Raw genomic sequence first — 21,632 nt, forward strand, 5'->3', positions numbered from 1 at the left:
CATCCTCTATCAGTTTGACAACGTTCAGTGGTATGTCTGTTCTGATCAATAGTGTCACTCCTCTACTTTTTGATGAAAAGGATGAGAAGTATACTTGATTTATATCATCCCTGTTTTAGTTTTAAATGTTCCTTTTTGCCTAAATGTGTTTCTTGTAATAGCAGTCTTCTTTTTTCTGATATTTGACAAAACCTTCCTTTTTATAGGATTATGAATTCCCATGACGTTCCAATTACAAATACGGTGTGTGTTATCCATTGTCATAAACCTCAGTCGAGAAACAGCTGTACCTAAACATCTTTGAGCGGTACACATAGTGACCTAAAACAGAACTATGCCGAACTAAACAAAAACAGAAAACATTTACAAGAACTATAGTACACATGAAGCACAAATAACAGAAAATAAAAAACAGGGGAACCACCCTTTCAACTATCTCACAAGGGCTTCCAAACAAACCTTGTTGTGAGGAGACAAACACACGTTTCACCGAAAATCAGCACCACATAATTCAGGCTTCGGCAAAGCTCCACAGTCAGTCTCTTCTTGCAATAATAGAACAGGAAATGTAATTCAAAGTCCATGGAAAATTACAGGAAAATTACGCTGTATCTAAGCAGGCACTTGTCGGGAGTCGAGAAAAACTGCCACCTCCTCCGGAGAAGTGAATTTCTTGCGTGTCTGGCCGACTGTTACACTAAGTGTGGCAGGGTAGAGTAATGCATAATCCATTTGCAGCCCTCGAAGATGAATTTTACCCTTGTTAAATGCTCTTCTCTTCTGCACCACAGCTGCTGAGTAATCATTGTAGAACAAAATTTCCGGGATGTCCGCATGATGCGAAGATGTTTGCTTACTGTTGAGAGTGAAGCATTTACTGGCAGCAGCCATCACTCTTTGCTTGTCTTGGAAATTGTGAAATCGAATGATGACCGGTTGAGGACTGCGGCCTTGAACAGCTTTGTAGAAAGGGAGCGATGGACTCTTTCTAGTTTCGATTTACCCGCCTTCGTGTCCAAGTATCCGGAATTCATTTCTCGAAGAACTTGAGTGGATTAGAACCCTCTGTATCCTCCGGTAAGCTGATAATACATACAGTACATGTTCCATGATTCTCTAAATCGTCTACCTGCTCATTTAAATCACTCAATAGTTTTTCCAGGACTTGAATCTTGGTTTCACCTGCAGTGCAGATAGATTCAGTCACCTCGATTCTGTCCTCTGTTTCTTGAACTCGCTGTACAGTGCTTTGAATTTTATACACTGGTTATCTGTCGCTTCAAGGACTGTCGAGATCTTAGCGTCAATCATTGCCACTATTTCATCCGCCATGCTCTTCATAGCTTGTATAAGGTTAGGGTCGGTGACGGGCTTGTTAGCAGGGTCGTCAGAGGTAAATTTTATGGCTTCTTCGCCGGGTATTACCTGAGCTGTAGCGATGATGCTATCTGTGGTCATGGCTGTTGCCCTTTGCGTGTTCCTAAGTGCAATTTATTTATTTTCTTTAGCGCTTCTCAGTGAAATACCTGACGGTTTAGTAAAATTATTAAGATTCATCCTACTAAAACAAAGCTAGTCACATAGCCAATCCTCTGATTAAATGAAAAGGAAACATTTATAGATAACCGAGACCTGCCACGCAGCTCGCAAAAACACGTGTTCACTCTACAGCGCCATTTTGCATCCCACCCTTCTAAGCACATTTAATGTCATCGGTTTTACCGTATCAGTTCGAGCCTGAGTCAGATTCAGAAAATGCAGATTATCAAGCAGAACAATTGGAACCAACTTTGCAAGCACGACTTGAGCAAAACTTTTCATAGTGGTAAGTTTTTTTTTTTTGTAACTCTTAGCTTTCAGATACACTGTTATAACTGTTTAATTTGTCTTCTTCACTGTAATTGAACTTTATGCACTTGATCAATTGTGAAGATCATAAGAACGACAAACGATATGCATTACTGTGCACGTTAACAGGATAAAAATTCCCACAGCTGAGTATTAAAACTACTTCAACATAATAACTTTAGCTAGCACGTTAGCTGATGTCCACAACTGAGCCCTGGGCCACAACACAAACCTCCACATTTGAACAGTCAATAGCAGATACTTCATAAAATAATCAAACAAACTTGCAGGTTCTGATTCAGAAGCGCAAGATTGTCCAAGCAAAGTGGGAGTTGCCCCATTTTTCAGGAGTAGCCTTCACGTATAGCCTGAGGTGTACTTTCCCAGGTTCAAGAAGCTGTCCTCTGTAAAATGCACTGTACACAAATACACTTTTGGGTTGTACTACTAAGGAACAGGGTTATAAATAAATGTTAATCACTGTTTTGCTTTCGCATCAGAACATACAGTGTCTACACAACATCGCGCCAACACAATTCACTGAAGCCTCACCTTATTTCTTCGTGCCTAGGAAGGATTATAGTAATATTTCAAATAGTGACGTGGACATTTGTGGAAGTAATATCTGGACTTGGATCGAGGCATTTTGGGCAGGTCTGGAGCAGTATTCTCTGTTCGATAGAATAAATCCCTTTGTGGGAGACTGAATTTTGTAACTTTACAGATCTTATACATGCACAAATGGATATGTTCCACACTAAAGGAAAACAAAAATAGCATCATACAACCCCTTTAAAATAGTTATCAATCAGTTTGAAATCTGAAGGTAATTTGCAGTTCTAAGAAGGAAAGACAAAAGATTGGGAGCCAGGTGGTGTCCCAATACTTTTAGAGCTGGACTGTTTCCCAATACTTTTGTGCCTAAATGGTGTTCCAATACTTTTAGGCTTCAGGCTGTGTGCACTCAGGTGTGTGTGTTGACAATTGGAGCCAGGCTCTGAACATTCCCTCAATGTAAGTGAATGGCAGTTTTTGGGACTTTTATCATCTGCAACGGGAAAACCAGGGGTCCGATCAATTTGAAAAATAGAGCCTGACCAGACTGGTCTGAAGGACCGAGTTTGGTGAAAGTAGCTTGAAAGCTCAACGTGTCATAACGGTGAGAAATTTTTAATGGAAGTCGATGGGAATTTTGGCCACTTTGAGCTTCTGTATTCTGATCACTTCAAAAAGATATAGTAACTTGAGTCAGAACAGGCTGAACGTCTGACCCTAGCCCTAGGACAGAGGTTCTTAACCTTTTAGTAACTAAACTCACGTCTATGTCAGCTGCCGTGCGATCAAAGGAATGTGCTGCTCCGGCTCTCAGGCACCCACTGATCAGAGCAGACGCAGAGAGAAAGCAAGACCTCATGCTTACAGGACGGTACTGGCAACATTTGGAAAGTTGCTAAGGTTTGTCCAAAAAGTCGCTAGATTTGTCGTTAGGCACGTTTTATTTTATTTTATTTTATTTTTTATCTATTAAAAAAAAGGGGGGGCTAATTTGGTAACACTGGTCTCACTGACAGCTAGATAAAAGGCAGACTAAGCTCCACCTATCCCCAGCAAAAAGAAAATGTAGAGGGAGAGGGAATGCAGGGTTTTTCATTTATGTACATTCTATTTGAAAAACAATAAAATGTACAGTGTACCCAAATGATGCCCTGTCTGTTTTTTTTTCTTAAACAATTTGCATCCCCCTTCCGATCTCTGAGAACCACTGTGTGAGTGTTGAGAACCACTGCATTAGGAGGAGATACGATTGAATTTTTTGGCGCTCAGATGAATATTAATAATTAAAAAAAAAGCTTATAAAGCAAATCAGTATGTTGACTTCCTCAAGTCAACATTACTTAGTTTTGAAGAGTTACTTATTACTTAGAGTTGAAGTTTGGTCCAAATGTTTCATCAGAGTTGAAGTTACCATCCAGAGGTGTATTATTTTTCAGTGTGCGAATTATACATTGACTTCCGGGGGTGTCAGTTTGCCCAGATTAACTAATTTGTGTAATGCTTATGCATGCTTCAATGAACCAATGTGCTGTATCCTTAAAACTGCACATGAATGCAGCCCTTTAAATGCTATAATTCATACAGTGCTGTTCAGCTTTGAGACAAATATTGCCATGAATGCCTTAAAAGAAGTAGTATATATGTACTTTCTTTTCTTGTCATTAAAAAAAACATTGCCTTATGTTTGTTCCCTTTGTCTTACTCTTAATCACTATATTAAAAATGCTAAAAAAGAAAAACAAAAGCACAACCTAATTAAAAAAAAAAACACTGCTCTCCTCATAAAAAACACAATTACTTTTGTTTCTAAATAAAGCTAAATATAGCATCAAATAATATTTGATCAAAATGAATATTTTAGTCGGTTATTGCGCTTCCTTTCTATTGCATGCTGTTTGATTGATGCAGTGAAAGTGAATTTTTATTCTTAATTTAGGACTGTAGTTTAATTCAGTGCTTTTTGTGCATCCATAAAAAATAATGCATAAATACTATAAAATTTTTTATATATATATATATATATATATATATATATATATATATATATATATATATATATATATATATATATATATATATATATATATATATATACACACACACACGTATATATACACACACACACACATACATACACACACACACAATCTGACAAAAGTGAGTACACCCCTCACATTTTTGTAAATATTTGAGTATATCTTTTCATGTGACAACACTGAAGAAATGAAACTTTACTACAATGTAAAGTGAGTGTACAGCTTGTGTAGCAGTGTAAATTTGCTGTCCCCTCAAAATAACTCAACACACAGCCATTAATATCTAAACCACTGGCAACAAAAGTGAGTATACCCCTAAGTGAAAATGTCCAAATTGGGTCCAATTAGCCATTTACTAAGGGTAGTAAGGGGTGTACTCACTTTTGTGAGATACTGTGTGTGTTATATCTTCACAGCAAATGTTGAGGTCAACCCCACTCCTGGTCTCAAAGATGCCCCAAGTCCTTGTCCATGAACACCCAAAATATGAGGAAGTTATCTCTAACCACTGAAATTGTGTGTAAGGTTATCCAAATGCAGGTTAAAAACCTCTCCAAATGTCAGCAAACGTCTCTAAATGACATAAAACCTCTCTAAAAGGCACAAAGCCTTTAAAAATTGCAGACTTCTAGAAATAGCAAACTTTTTTTTTTAAAGGCACAAAAATAACCTCTCCAAATGGCACAAAATGAAAACAAATGGCAGTAGCACGAACTCTGTTACACAATGTGTAATTTCACACACACACACACAAAAGTCTGAAACATACTTATAAAATATAATGTTTTATTAAAAATAGTGCCTGAGCCCCAGGTGAAGGAGCACTTGCTCTCCTACTGGCTCAAATGATGGACACACGAGTGACCCCTCTCCTCTGACTTCTCTGGGGGGGTAGATAGAGCCGTCAATTTTGCAGCGGAAATCTCCATGTGGGTGTTGTGGGAGAAGGCATCAGAAGAAGTGTGAGGAGGTTCAGGAGCATTTTTCTTCTCTGTAACAATAAATAATCATGAATACGAAGTACCCAATAAGGGTACAATAAGTACCCAAAAATCACCCATAGTAAATACTAAAATGTCATTTATATAATAATAATTATACATATTATGTATAATATTCTATATAACCCATGCTGGTGCATTTGTCTTTGTTTATTATAAAAAACGGAGTGCCGTGTTGCATGTAGAAAAACACTGCCGTGTTAAATGGCGCACTTGTATACTGCTTTTATCCAAAGCGCTTTACACTGTGACCCATACACACACAGAGAATTGATCCACAGCTGCCCAATATTGCATATAGAAAACATACACCGCCGTATTGCATGTGGAAATTTTTCTGCCGTGTTGCATGCAAAACTCAAGAATTTCATACTGCATGCATGCAAAAAATAAATAAATAAAAAATACATTTCCATACTACAAGCAAAATGTATAATTAAAAAAAAGAAAGCAACATAATTTACGTACCTGCCAAGGACCGTGCCCACTCTATGCTGGAATACTCCTCAACTCAATCCACACCTTCTGCCTCCAAAAAAAAAAAAAAAAAGAGCCACTCCGAAATAAGACTCAGATAAATCGCACGCTGAGCGAAAAACCAGTAGAAAACTAGCGATCAGAAAAAAAAACTGCCAAACATGCAAAAACTTGCTGTATAAAGTGTTGCAGGAAGACCGCTAGAGCGGAGCTGCCATTTCCTGATAGTTTCTCTGCACGGCCCTGTAGCGCTTTGCTGATTGGCCTGTACCCGCTGACACAACTCAAGACCAGTGGCTGCACGTGTAAAAGGTTTAGTTGTGCTGATTACGGTTTTGATTTTCTCAGCCTCTGAGTCGAGTCATGTCGAGTTTGGGCTTGTTTGAAAGCTAGAAGTATCTACAAATGGTCAATCAAGTTAGACTGCCCGATTAAAATTTAGGAGGCGGGTTGTTCAGCATAACCAAAGCAGATTAGCTTTTTTTTTTTAGTATGTGTCTCAGTTCTGTTTATGCCTAATTACTAAATTCCAGAGGGGTGGGATACCAAAACACTTAATGCATTTTGAAGAGGACATTTGTGACTAAATGTGGAACTTTGTGTTTGCTTTCTTCAATAAAGCTGATGGACTTTATACCGATGGAAATGTGCATGATTTATAAAACCGCGAGCGAACTGGATTTTCGTCTATGTAGGTAATGTAAGGTAGTAAACGTTTATACAAGTCCGATCTTTGGTTTAAATGTTATAATTTTATTGTGGCAGTTGTGTATGGTGTTTTACTATCAAAAAAGCTTTAGTTGTGCTCTCCGATTTATCTCTGTCTGTGTTTTCGTGGAGAGGTGTGAATTGTTTGCCCAGCAGGGGACTCAAACTCAAAAGGGGACCCTTTCCCATTCCCCTGCTCACCATCAGTTAAGCACACAGTCATGAAACTGCACACACGGAAAGCCACCAGTGTCCTGACTAATCTTATACCAGAACTGCAGCAATAAAATAATTCCTTTGTTTATACTAATAGAAAATGTCCGATAAGTGTCGGGGTTTATGGGTTTAATATAAAACCTCATATTTTGGACGACCTGGATCGTGCACTTTTCGTGCAGCAGCTAACTCTGTGACCTCCGCTGTTTTTCAGATGTGTTTTATTCATAGAAATGTGTTTTTGATCATTGTGAAGTGACGTCACAGACCGATTATATCGATTATATTAATTATCCGTTAGTTGTTGCAGCCACTATATATATATATATATATATATATATATATATATATATATATATATATACATATATATACACGCGCGTGCACAGTACATGTGTGTATGTATATATTATATGCATTATATACATATGTATTGTACATTTTAGGGCTGCAACAACTAACCGATAAAATCGATAATAATCGATTATGAAAATCGTTGTCAACGAAACTCATTATCGATTAGTAGGTCTGCGTGCAGCACGGTGTACATTTACTCCCTACGTTACTTCTGTTCCAAAAACACACATCGGAGAGTAAATACTAAAGTTATGTCCCAAATGATATACTACGCATAGTGTAAGTGTAAGCACTTATACTATGCACTATGTACTCTACCGTCTAGTGTATGAATTTTAGAAAGGTAATATGGAACATTAGTGTTTTTTTTTTTTTTTTTTTTTAACTAACCGGAAGTGTGAGCCGCTTCCTAGTTGACGGCGCATGACATCATAAGCACGTAATGTGACGCTGCTGGCTTTGGCAGACACCCAGAGTCACGGACGATGACTTTCTTCAGTTTACTTTCTGTCAGCATTACCTTTTATTCCCAACATGACCTCAGTCACCAGCAGAATGAGGCGAAATCATCACGTGACTGAGGAAGAAAGTGTGCAACTTCCTAGTCCTCTAAGCGGAGCATTTTAAACACCGTGGAAATCAAACTGATGCACGAGGACAAACCAAAATGCTCCACTGTGTCTAAGGGGTTGGGGAAACTGGTGTAAGATGTTTAAAAGGTTTAGTTTAATGTAAGTTTGTCATTAAATGCTGTATTTGCGCACTTGCAGTGTAAATTCTGTCGTTTATTATAACGGAAGTGATGTTAGTAACGAGGCCCCATTGCTGATCACGCGCTGTGTAGATGCGGTGATACAGAGAGGGAGCGCGAGTAAGATCTGTAATGTCTAATTAAAATACTATGATCAAAAGTAAACGCAAGAAAAATAATATTCCTAAAGTCAGTGAGTAACAGAAACCACAAGGTGCAGTGAAAGTGAATTTTATTCTTAATTTAGGACTGCAGTTTAATTCGGTGCTTTTTGTGCATCCATAAAAAATAATGCATAAATACTATAAAATTATATATATACAGTATCTCACAAAAGTGAGTACACCCCTCACATTTTTGCAAATATTTGAGTATATCTTTTCATGTGACAACACTGAAGAAATGAAACTTTGCTATAATGTAAAGTAGTGAGTGTACAGCTTGTGTAACAGTGTAAATTTGCTGTGCCCTCAAAATAACTCAACAATTTTCAATTCAATTTTATTTGTATAGCGCTTTTTACAATAGACATTGCCTCAAAGGAGCTTTACAGAAATATCAACATGGTATACAGATATTAAAGGTGTGAATTTATCCCAACTGAGCAAGCCACTAAGTGGCGACGGTGGCATGGAAAAACTCCTTAAGATGTTTTAAGAGGAAGAACCCTTGAGAGGAACCCGACTCAGAAGGGAACCCATCCTCATCTGGGTAACAACAGATAATGTGAAAAAGTTCATTGTGGATTTATATGAAGTCTGTATGGCCTTAGGAGCAGCCGTAGTCCCAGCAGTCTGGAATTAGAGAAGATTTGAGCTCCATCCAGAGGCAGAAAGGATCTGGATCTCTAGTATCTCCATAAATTCGTGTGGGGCTCGGCGAAAGGAGAGAGGGAGAAAAAAGATTATTATGACTGCGAAGTAGTAGAACAGAATCTAGTCAGGGTAGCCTTGAGTAAACAAATACGTTTTAAGCCTAGACTTATAAGCGAAAGCTCTCCCCTCTGCTGTAGCCTTCACTATTCGAGGTACCGTCAAATAGCCTGCATCTTTTGATCTAAGTAGGCGTGGCGAATCATATAAAACCAAAAGGTCGCTTAGATATTGTGGCGCAAGACCGTTTAGTGCTTTTATAGGTTAACAAAAGTATTTTATAGTTAATGCAAGATTTTACTGGGAGCCAATGCAGTATTGATAATATCGGTGTGATATGGTCGTATCTTCTAGTTCTAGTTAGGACTCTAGCAGCTGCATTCTGGACTAACTGGAGCTTATTTATATTCCTACTGGAACATCCAGACAGTAAGGCATTACAGTAATCTAATCTAGAGGTGACGAATGCATGAACTAGTATTTCCACATCATGTAGTGACAATATGTTTCTTATTTTAGAAATATTTCTGAGATGAAAGAAAGCTATCCTAGTAATATTATCTACATGAGCATCAAATGATAGGCTGGAGTATATAATAATCATTCCAAGGTCTTTAACTGCTGTACATGATGAAACAGAAAGACCATCCAGAGTAACCAAGTGATCAGAAAGATTACTTCTAGCGACACGTTGGCCTAATAAAAGTATTTCTGTTTTATCAGAATTAAGTAGAAGGAAATTAGTTAACATCCAATGTCTAATGTCCTTTACACAATCCTCAACTTTACTAAGCTTCTGTCTGTCCTCTGGCTTTGCTGAAACATACAACTGTGTATCATCAGCATAACAGTGGAAGCTAATTCCATGTTTACGAATAATTTGATCTAGGGGTAGCATATATAAAGTAAAGAGCAGTGGGCCTAAAACAGAACCCTGTGGAACTCCAAAAGTAACTTCAGTACGCATGGAGAAATCACCATTTACATCTACGAACTGATAACGATCGGTCAGATAAGACCTGAGCCAGGAGAGGACTGTTCCCTTAATACCAACAACATTTTCTAATCTATCAAGGAGAATAGTGTGATCTATAGTATCAAATGCTGCACTAAGGTCGGGTAACACAAGCAGCGAGACACAACCCTGATCGTAGGTCAGTAGAAGGTCATTTACTACTTTAACTAACGCTGTCTCTGTGCTATGATGAGGTCTAAATCCTGACTGATACATTTCATGAATGTTATTCCTATCTATGTATGACCATAACTGCTTCGCTACAACCTTTTCTAAAATCTTAGAGATGAAGGGGAGATTTGATAGTGGTCTATAGCTGGACAATTGAGACGGGTCAAGATCAGGTTTTTTAATCAAGGGATTAATAACTGCTAATTTAAGTGATTTAGGTACATAGCCAGTGCTTAGGGAAGAATTGATTACATTTAAAATGGTTCGATTACTCCTGGACAAATCTGTTTAAACAAACATGTAGGTACGGGATCTAGTATGCAAGTTGATGAATTGGCTGAAGAGATTAATGTAGCTAGTTCGGTCTCTCTAAGCGGAGCAAAACACTCTAAACAGAGTGTTTTGCTCTGTGTGTTTTGCTCAACACACAGCCATTAATGTCTAAACTGCTGGGAACAAAAGTGAGTACACCCCTAAGTGAAATTAAAGTGTGGGCCTCCAAATGTCTAGAACTGGCCCTGGTCAGACACCCCCTCCCTCCCCCACCCCTCCATATAATTCGCACGCTGTTATTTTTCCTATCATAGCATGGCTTGAAGTGTGGTAGAGCTCTGCTAAAGATATTCAAATTACTCTTGGCACATTATTTTTGCTTTTGATGTTTTGGGTTTTTTCCTATTTTAAAGTGAGATTTTGTTTGTCAAATATGTGTGAATGTGTTTGCTTTTCTAACATTATTCCTTGTTAGGTTGTTTCTGTTGTGCCATGGAGACTGGAGTTCGAATTTACAATGTTGAACCCCTCATGGAAAAAGGACACTTGGGTGAGAAGCTCTATTTTTTTCAGCCTGTCCATTTTTTTTTTGTCTTTTTATTTTTTATTTCTTTTTTTTTTGACATGTTTATTATTAATTTAGTTGTTTATTATTACAGACCATGAACAGGTTGGCAGCATTATTCACTGTTCTATGCTACATCGTTCAAACCTCTTGGCTGTGGTGGGTGGGGGTGTTAACCCAAAGTTTTCAGAGATATCTGGTATGCTTATGTGCTTTTTCACATCTTTTGACATCTCTATACAATTCTCTTGCCTTTTTTGCCTTTTTGAGGTTTTCAAATTTACTGGAAATGTGTTTTACCTAACTTTTTCTTAATGCAGTGTTAATCTGGGATGATGCTCATGAGGTCAGAGATGCCAAGGATAAATTAGTCCTAGAGTTCACATTCACAAAGCCAGTTCTAGCGGTACGCATGAGGCATGACAAGTAAGAACAAGTCAAGTCTGTTTTGTGTGTGTCTGAGGTAAGACTTTGTATTTCAGTGTAATGATGTGGACATATGGTTAAATTTCTTTTTGATTTTATGTAAAGAATCATCATTGCCTTGAAGAACAGGATCTATGTATATAGTTTCCCAGACAACCCTGTGAAACTCTTTGAATTTGACACACGAGATAATCCCAAAGGTATTTTTTAAGTTCATGTGTGCATTTAAACCAAGCTCTTGAGTGTTGAGTATCTTTTATAACTAAAGCATCCAATGTTAACTTTTCTTAGGTCTATGCAATATGTGTCCCAGTTTGGAGAAGCAATTATTGGTTTTCCCTGGACACAAATGTGGTAGTTTACAGTTGGTGGTAAGTGGCGGGAGCATTTTGGTCTGTCATTACTCTGATTACTATGTTCTGGACCATATATGTGTATACATATGTGTATCTTGTGTGTTTTGAAGAAGTGATGAGCAATAAAAAGAAATTCTGTTAATGATTATCAGCTTAGAGTATTCAAATTGAATAGCTTAATTTCTATTTTCCCATCAAATTTACAATGAAATGGGCAACAAAGTCTGATTATGTGGCTTGTAGGGCTAGCATAAAGCCAGCAATTAATAGCTGGTTCATGCATGCTCACTTGAGGGAATCACGTTTCAACAGCGACTGTCAAAGGCTAATATTGTATGATCAAGCGCAGTTATACAGGGGAACAGGTCAGTAGCATGGGAACCCAGAACAATCACAGTACAGTCAGGTCCAGAAATATTTGCATACTTATTGTCACAGCTCGGTTATTCACCATCCCCGGAGTTCTGATCAGTCACACCTGGCACCAATCACACACATTCACCGCTAGTATTTAGGGAAGTCATTCACCCAGTTTATTCGCGAAGTATATGCTCAGTAGCTCGTTTCTCTGCGTTACCAAGCCGTTCTAGTTTGTTTGTTTCTCGTGATCCTCGACCCTTGTTTTCTGTCTCGACTACGCTTTCTGCCTATCCCCGTTTGTATTGTTCGCCCGATCGCTTGACCCTTGTTTACCCTACGACTACGTTTCTTGAACTTCCCAATTCTACGCTCTACCCCCGCCGCCCGCTCCTGCTTCCGTGCCCTTTCGAGGTTTGTGACACTTATACTATGTTAGTTAGTTAGTTAGTTAGTTCCGTCCGCGCAGCGGGGCGCATCGGGCAACAAGCATTCGCCAGCGGGCTCGGTCGGAAGCGTCGATTTCCACATCTTCCCACTTGACATCGAGCGCTCGTAGATCCTCCATGAACGTTCGTCGCCAAGTATTCCGCGGCCGCCCTACTCTTCTCTTCCCTCGTGGCGGCGTCCAGCGCAGCGCGATCTTTGCGTGGCGGTGGTCAGACATCCGTAGAATGTGTCCTGCAAAGCGCATTCTTCGCTCTACGACCATTTCTGCCAGGCTGCGGGAGTTTGTTCTTCTTAGAATTTCTTCATTTGAAATACGATCACGGTATGATACACCGAGTATTCTTCTCAGGCATCGTTGTTGAAACACATTCAGCTTGTGGATGACTGCCCTCGAGCTCTTCCAAGTTTCAGATGCATAGATGGCGGTTGGGATGATGATGCTATTAAACAGGCGAAGTTTGCTGTTGGTGTGGATAGTTCGCCTAGCCCAAATCGGTTGTAGCTGTTGGAAGACTGCAAATGCTCTGCCGATTCTGCGATTGACATCCACGTTAGTCCCACCATCCGTAGCCACAATGCTGCCAAGGTAGGTGAACTGTTTGACTTCTTCGATCAGCTGGTTGCTCACCGTGATCCGCACCGGCGTCATCCGGCCGACGGCCATGACGTTGGTCTTGTCAGTGCTGATCCGTAACCCAACTTTGGCTGCTTCGTGCTCCAGGCTAGTGGTCATCTCCTGTAAGACTTTCCCATTCTGCGCCAATAGCACAATATCGTCGGCGAATTCCAGGTCGGTCAGGCGTCCCTGGCCTGTCCACGGAATTCCAGACGCTGTCTGTGTTAGTGCTCGTCGCATGACGAAGTCCATCATCATGAGGAAAAAGAATGGTGAAAGAATGCAGCCCTGTCTGACTCCAGTCTCGATGGTGAAAAAGGCAGTATGACCTGTGTCCGTCCGGATGCAACAGCTAGAATCCTGATATAAGTTCTGGAAAATGGCGATAAACCGCTGTGGAATGCCATATAGCCGTGCGATGTTCCAAAGCGATTTCCGGTGGACGCTGTCAAACGCCTTCTTAAAGTCTATAAAGTTGACCAAGAGCGGTTTCTGATATTCGGAGCTTTGTTCAATGATGTTTCGGAGAGCAAAGATTTGTTCAGTGCACGACCGACCGCTTCTAAACCCGGCCTGTTCGTCCCGTAGAGCCTGATCGACTGCTCGCAGTATCCGTTTGAGGAGGACGAGACAAAATACCTTGCCTGGAACAGACAGAAGGGTGATGCCTCTCCAATTGTTACAGTCTGCGAGATTACCTTTCTTAGGTAATTTGACGATGACACCCTGTCTCCAGTCATTTGGGACACGTTCCATGTGCCAGCAGTCATTGAGCAGCGTAGTGAGCACCCGTACAACTTCATCACCACCCGCTTTCAGCATTTCTGCCGAGATTTGGTCAAGACCAGGTGCTTTGTTGTTTTTCAGATGACGAATCGCTGCAGCGACCTCAGCATCCATGATGTCGCTCATGTCCACTTCCAGCTCACAGGGAGGAGGAAAGACTGTAAAGTCGTGCGTGGCTACGGGAGCCGGCTGGTTTAGGGTGTCTTTGAAATGTTCCACCCAACGCGCGTCCTGCTCTTCTTTGCTAACTAGCATCCTGCCGGTTGTATCCCTTATCGGCCCAGTGGAACCGCTTCGGGCCCGAGTGAGATCTCTGACCACACGAAAAAGAGTCCTGCTGTCACCCTGGTCCGCAGCCAGTTGTGCTTCAGTGCCCTTCCGGTCCAGCCAGTCCTTCTTGTCTGCTCGGCAACTCCTCTTGACCCTGCGGTCGAGTTCTCGGTACGCCTGCGATGCTTCATTTCGCTCCTCTTCGGTCTTTGCTTGATCGCGCTGACGTTTCTTGACCCGTCTTTCATCGAGCAACGACCATGTCCGGTCCTGAATCCACCGTTCTTGCTGCGTTCCACGCCGTCGACCAATCGTTCTCTCTGCCGTCTCTATGGCAGCATCCTTGATCTGCGCCCATTGTTCTTCGATGCTGGCCGAGTTGTCAAGAATCTGGAATCGATTAGCGAGTTCAATGTGGAAGTGCTCGGCGTTCACGCGGTCCTTCAATTTCTCGGAGGCAAATGACCGAACGGTGTTGCGTCCGGCCACTCTTTTCAATTTTAGTCGGATTGAAGTCACAAGCAAGTGGTGATCAGATCCGACGTCGGCGCCGCGAAAAACCCGTACGTCACGTAAAGCCGAGCGCCACCGTCGATGGATGCATACATAGTCGATTTCATTGTGAGTGGCCCCATCTGGTGACCGCCACGTCTTTTTGTGAATCCGTTTGTGAATGAAATATGTATTCCCGATGCAAAGGTTGTTAAGATTGCATAGGGATAGGAGACGCTCTCCATTATCGCTTGTTACTGCTGCCGATCCATGAGGTCCGATCACGTTTTCCCAGCCCTGCCGGTCGCTACTGAGTTGCGCATTCATGTCGCCAAGGAGGATCTTTATGTCATGGTTGGGGATAACCGTGATTGTGTCTTGCAGCTGGTCGTAGAAGGCGTCCTTCTCTTCATCATCTGCCTCATTTGTCGGTGCGTAGACTTGAATAACAGTAATTTTAGCATGGCGAGACTGAAATCGGGCGGAAATTATGCGATCACTGATCGGTTTCCATCCAACGAGTGCCTGTGCCGCGGTTTTGCTCAGGACCATCCCGACACCGTGCACGTGATGTTCTTTGGCTCCCGAATACAGGACGATCTTCCCGTCGCTTATCATTTTTCCATTTCCCGTCCACCTCATTTCGCTGACACCAAGAATGTCAAGCCGGTAATTATCGAATTCGTGCAGAAGCTGCTCCAGTCTCCCACACTGGTACAACGTTCGCACGTTCCAGGTTCCAATTCGTGTGATCGTATTGGCGTCGAGTATCCCATTTTGCATCGGGCGCTGGACGACCTTTCGGCTTTGCTCCAGCACCGTCATCAAGGGAGAAACAGGGTCATCGCGCCGGTATTGTTTAGACCGCTGGTTTTTGCTTGTTGTTTCCGTAGCAAGATAGATTTTACGGGATCAGGGTGCTAGCCTGATGCCCAACCCTCCTCCTTTTTCACCCGGGCTTGGGACCGGCGTCGGCGGAGATTTATACTATGTACTATGTATGATATGTACTCTTTTTGCAAAGGAAGAAGTCTATACTTTTGAGTGTGTATTAAGAGTATGCAAATATTGGGACACATTAACACGTTGTGTAGCAGAAGAGAATGTTGTTGCACGGAAGAGAACACTGTCACTGTAAACACTCCTCGTTGCATTTCAGCCTTTCTTCTTCCATTATTCCTTATATAATTTATACTGTCATTTGATTTATTATTCCCTTGATTTATTTTTCCACATTTCATTTACACCTCTAAAAGGACTTCTTCAATTCAGCAAAGCAAACAGTCACAAAACTCCTCCTTCCTCGTGCAAGGAGTTATGGGAAATATTAGCTGAAAAAGTGTCCATGGATCCACACTTCGAAAATCCACCTGAAATAGTAGACCAACCCGGTACCTTTTTAAGATGGTCATTTCAACATACTACCATTTGGGACACACTAATTCTCATCTCATTTAGTACAGATATTATGCCAATTGAGATGCAATGATTGTTATTTTAGCTGTCTACCACAGTATATTGGAGTTGAGCTTAAACAAGACACATCTGCTTAAAAACAATATTGTTTTCCTCATGCAAAATATCGTGCACATTTAAACCAATTTGGTTTAAATGTGCATGATATTTTGCATGAGGAAAACAAAATTCATCTTAAATCATGAGGAACCAGTTCTTATCCTCCAAATTTACCTCTCAGTATACCTCTTAGCCATAGACAGTATTCCTTCTTTTCCACATTGCAAATACAAATTATATTTTGCAAATTATATTCTAATCATTTTCCTTATATGAAAATATAAGGAATATGATTAAAATATACTTAAAGCTTTGTTTATCTCTTCTTCATAGGACCTTTCTAACACAAAACCTGGTACATCATCTGCACCATTCACGATCAATGCTCATCAGGGTGAAATAGCTTGCTTGGCTCTGAATCAGCCTGGCAGTGTGGTAGCCTCTGCATCGCAGAAGGGTACTTTGATCCGTCTGTTTGACACTACTACACGTGATAAACTAGTGGAGCTACGAAGAGGAACTGATCCTGCCACATTATACTGGTGAATGTTTTTATAAACAGATTAACAGCTGCATTCATTATTGTGTCATGTACACAGTGAGGAGTTAATAGAAATTGCACACATACAGACTACTAGAAGTGCTGTTCAGACAGTCGTGTGAGTTGAGCATGTGGGGGTGATTTTGCTTAAAACAGAGATGCGTAATGTGCTGACCTTAAATGTAAAGACTGACCTGAAATGTAATCCCATTTTCATATATGATATTGGCTTGAGGGAGGAGCAATATTATGTCCAGTATCACTCTCTTGACAGGTTGATGTAACAGAAATAAGTCACACTGAAGTTTGTTTTCAGCATTGTAAAAATACAAAGGCTGTGTGTCCACCAAAGCATGATGTTTGAATGTTACATATATGAGTAGAATATTTGTTTGTGAAATAAATGAAAACAAATGTTGATTACGTTTTTAGGGAGCCCGGTTTGCCTTTGAATAAAAAGTTTAGGAGGTAAAGCGCTCTTTAAAAAAAAAAAAAAAAAAGAATCTGTTTAAAAGAATCGCGCGTATTACATACCTTCTAAACATAAACCTTTAGGAGGTAAAAATGGTTAAAAGAGTTGTTTAAAAAGAATCGCGCGTATTACATGACTTCTAAACAAAGATCCTTATGAGGTAAAAATGTTAAAGTGTTGGCTAAAAGAATCGCCGTATTGTTTAAAATAGAAGATAAGTTTTCGCGAGATGTCTTCCACTCGCTGATTAAAGCATTAATGATGTTAAAACTGAATCAACTCTCTCTCTCTCTCTCTCTCTCTCTCTCTCTCTCTCTAAACCCCGCCCATACATACGTGTTTCAGACACACCTCTCTCTCGCGCGCGCTCTCTAAACCCACGCCCATACACATGTTTCACCGGCAGGTACTTTCTGTCAAACTGTCAATCAAAGTAGAGTGCCGATTTATGATCTTTGTGTTTTTTTTTCCTGAATGACAGTTTGTAGGTAGTCTAATTTATGACCCTTTGTGTTTTTCCTGACGAAGAGTTTTGTGGGGAGACACTTATTTTATGACCAGGGGTCGTGGTGTAATCCTATCAGTTTGTTTATGATAAAGAGTTAGTGTCCGGGGGTGTTAATGGCTTTTAAATATCGTCTTAAGCCATTGTGGTTAAAACACAGAAGACAGTCTGCAGCTATCTGACACAATGGCTGCTCCGAGAACTCCTAATATCCCTAGAAGACTGTCCTGCATCACACCTATAAGAGATCTGTTGAAAAGCACGAGGAGTTAACTTTTGCTCCAAGAAAAAAACAACAATGTGTTAGTTTGTCAAAAATTCTTTGTGAGAGTGACATTGTAAAGGAGCTAATGTTTAACCCTGAGAGGGCGTTACCAACTCCGGGGAACCTCTCTTAAGACCACCCTCATGCTGCGATGATTAAAACAGGGTGGCCGGTATTACAGTGAACACATATTACAAAGTTGTCTCAAGATGCTGCCTATGGCTGCTACAGCAACACCCCGGAAACAGCGCCGGCTTTACCTGATAACAACGCTAGAATCCCTCCCACAAACATGTGACAACAGTTGGCTAGATAATTTCTGCAAGGAATTAACATCTCACAACGTAAGTTTCCTCACAACTCCATACGGCATCAGCGGTACATTAACTGGCGCATCTGCCTACGTTGGTATTGATGACACAGACGGCTGTATTCGATCTGACGCATTCAAGGTTATAAAAGCGACAGTCATGGTCCTTCTGGGAACACCTTATCAACAAAAAGCTCAAAGATCTCTGCTTGCGGTGCGAAGTGAATCACCCGAGTCAGATTAGACACTCGTGTCTGTTCGAACCTGACGCGTATTTCTTTGACAAATACTTTGAGGAACTATCGCGTGATCTGGTCAAACCCGGACTTAAACATTTCATCGCTCAATCATTTGAGTCGGTGTGGTTTGAAGGTTAATCCCCAGAAAATTCAAGGATCGAATTCGAAGTATTCGAATCCGAAGTGGGACGAAGTATACATACAAGCCTTATGTATACGAGTATACATAAGGCTTCACGAGGTCTGAGAGAAACTTGTGGATGTCAGCAGTGAGCAGATTGACTACGACGAAGTGTACAGCTGGAAGGGTTGTTTGACCAATCGTTTGAGATGGGAAATGTGTGCAGTGCTACAGGATTAGCAAAGAGTCTGCTTGAGCACCGTATTAGGTGCGAGATATCCAGCCTGTTGTACAAATGCCTTACAGACTGTGTTGATGTATCCGTAGCTGTAAATGGATGCGATGTTGACCCGAGATGTTTAACAAATCTCATAAATCAGATGTGTCTTGTGCGAGGTACGTTGTGCGATTGGTCTGCTTTGTTGCATATTTGTATTAATGCATGCAATCCGATTTGGGCTTTGATCACAAAAATACTAGATCTTGTGACTGAATGTGGCAGACGTGTTAGAATTTTAGATATTTTATGCATGTGTACATATGTGCAATCCTTCTGTCGAGAAATGAGCAGACTGTTGTCTGTGAAATAATCGATACATTTATCGCATATATGGTGGAGGAAAAACACTGAGGTGTATAAAATTTCTACACTCCCTCGATGATGTATGATAACGTTTTGTGTTCTTTTACTGAAATAAATACCATGACATTTAAGACCATCTGAGTTATTCTTTTGTGGAGGCTAAAGTGTTTATGTCGAAAGAAATGAAAAAAGTGTATTACACACCTTCAAATGCAGGGTCTTTTGGTGGTAAAAAACGTGTAAAAGACGGCATTTTAAAAGAAACGGGTTCATTTAACGGATAAACAAGTTTCGGATTGGCTTGCCGGCGTTTATGCTTACACGGTAGACAGAACTGCTCCGTTAAAATATAAAAGAAATCGTGTTTTTGTTTATGGTATTGATATGCAGTTTCAAGCCGATCTGGTCGATATGTCTGCATACACCAAGGAGAACGACAACGTTAATTTTCTGTTGACGTGCATAGACATTAGTAAATATGCGTGGACCCGGGTTTTAAAAAACAAGTCCGGCGTCGAGGTGTCTAAAGCTTTCGAATCTATGCTGGATGAGGGCAGGGTGCCCCGTAAACTACAGACAGATAATGGAAAAGAATTTTTTTAATAAACATTTTCAAAGCATGACAAAAAAGTAAATATACAACATTTTGCAACAGCCACCGAATTTAAAAGCTTGCATCGTCGAACGATTTAATAGAATCTTAAAAGGGCGGATGTGGAGATATTTAACTGCTACAAACTCCAAACGCTATATCAATATTCTAGAAGACATCACGGATGGATACAATGCCAGCTATCACAGGAGCATTAAGATGAGACCTATTGATGTCAACAAAGAAATGAAGCTGCGGTGTATAAAAACCTATATGGACCTAATGACGGGCCCACCATAACCCCCAAATTTAAATATAAAGTAAGAGGTCCGTTCACAAAAGGTTATAAAGAAAACTATACGCACGAGTTTTTCACTATAATAGAATGCATATCCCATGAACGTCCCGTCTATATATTGTGTGATTATGATGGCAATGTCATTGATGGTGTTTTTTATGAAGAGGAATTGCAAAAAATATTTGTGAACAAAAACAAAAGATTTGAAGTGGAAAAAATTTTAGACAAGAAGAAACAAGGCCAAAAAACCTTTGTTTTGGTTAGATGGCTCGGATGGCCCTCAAAATTCGCGTGATGGATTGACCAGGAAGAATTGGTCGATCTACAGACCCCATAAAACAAACGAAATCTCATAGATAACACCCATTCATGTAAAAATCCAACCATGACTGAGGGTGGATTTTATGTGACGCGTCCCTGTAATGCCTCAACAACTGTTTATCCGGAAAATCGTATCTCATGTTATACAACTCAGTTATCGAAAACTAGCAATCTAAAAGGAGAATGGCAAGTCGGGTTAATCAAATTTGAATATCCGCTGTCATGGTACACATTTAATGAGGAAGATGCTACATTCATTTTCAACTATGGTGAAATAACGAAGACTGAGAATCGGGTCACTGAATGTAATATTGAAGGCAATATATCAAATGCGTCTTACAAGTTAAAGACTGGATATTATGACAACGTCGTTTTTTTTTTTTTTTTATCAGGGAGATCAACGCCTCCCTGACACAAAATGTGAGTCTTGGCTATAATCATGTTAAAAATAAAGTGTTTCTGAAAGGACCTCTGAAGACATTGACATTTTATGGAAAGGTGGCCAGTATTTTACGATTAAAACCAGGGATTGCTATTGAAACTACGGACCATACTCTTGAAAGGTCTGGTATAACTTTTGCGCCCTTTCAGGCTGACATTAATGCGGGGTTTTACAGTATGTATATTTATACCGATATCATAGAATACCAGACCGTGGGTGATTTCTACGTACTGCTGCTAAGATGTGTACATCTTACATGAGGCGGAGAATCACAAGATTGTTAGTGTTAGATACGACACCCCAGACTACGTATCCGTTAATAAATCATCCGTCAGTGAGATAACCATACAAGTGAAAGACGATCAAAATCGAGACGTGCGCTTCAGTTACGGGAAGGTATGTGCCAAGCTGCATTTTAGGCCTGTGAAACAATTTGTTTCCCCAGGGGTTCGGAGGAGTGGCCAAACAATGAAGAAAAGAAAACATAACACCAAGAAATCGTCAGTTGTAAAATGCAAACACAAGAAGACACCAACCAGCTCTACAGCAATAAAGACCAAAGACCTGTGTTAAAACAATATTTTAGACCATGTCTTTACTATGCAATAAAAGAATGCTTAAAAACCGAACTGGATCTATTCACAGATACCGTTGACTCAAACCGTTATTGAAAAAAATACATATATAGAAGTACCCCTGTTATCAGCAATATCAGAAACATCGTCACTGGAGTTTTTTTTTATAGCGGGGACTGGAGAGGATTATGTGGACCTAAACAACACCCTTGTTTTTTTACATCTCAAAATCACTAATGCAGACATTGCAGACGG

At 40.3% G+C, this 21,632-nt stretch overlaps 1 protein-coding gene and 1 long non-coding RNA gene across 2 annotated transcripts in view; one reads left to right on the plus strand and one right to left on the minus strand.

Annotated features, from left to right (window-relative positions):
• Positions 1 to 21,632, plus strand: part of wdr45 (WD repeat domain 45) — a 39,021-nt gene that overhangs the window by 5,441 nt on the left and 11,948 nt on the right. Inside the window, exons 2-7 of the mRNA XM_017489115.3 lie at positions 10,756 to 10,830; positions 10,940 to 11,044; positions 11,166 to 11,271; positions 11,377 to 11,471; positions 11,563 to 11,642; positions 16,447 to 16,655. Of these exons, the coding sequence (XP_017344604.1) occupies positions 10,756 to 10,830; positions 10,940 to 11,044; positions 11,166 to 11,271; positions 11,377 to 11,471; positions 11,563 to 11,642; positions 16,447 to 16,655 (670 nt within the window). The remainder of the gene's footprint in view (positions 1 to 10,755; positions 10,831 to 10,939; positions 11,045 to 11,165; positions 11,272 to 11,376; positions 11,472 to 11,562; positions 11,643 to 16,446; positions 16,656 to 21,632) is intronic.
• Positions 4,834 to 6,272, minus strand: LOC108276951 (uncharacterized). The gene is made up of 2 exons (XR_001815018.3): positions 5,909 to 6,272; positions 4,834 to 5,430 (listed from the first exon to the last, which is right to left on the minus strand). It is a non-coding gene; the product is annotated as an uncharacterized LOC108276951 (long non-coding RNA).

The sequence above is a fragment of the Ictalurus punctatus genome, chromosome 16, assembly GCF_001660625.3.
Source record: "Ictalurus punctatus breed USDA103 chromosome 16, Coco_2.0, whole genome shotgun sequence".
Classification (NCBI taxonomy): domain Eukaryota; kingdom Metazoa; phylum Chordata; class Actinopteri; order Siluriformes; family Ictaluridae; genus Ictalurus; species Ictalurus punctatus.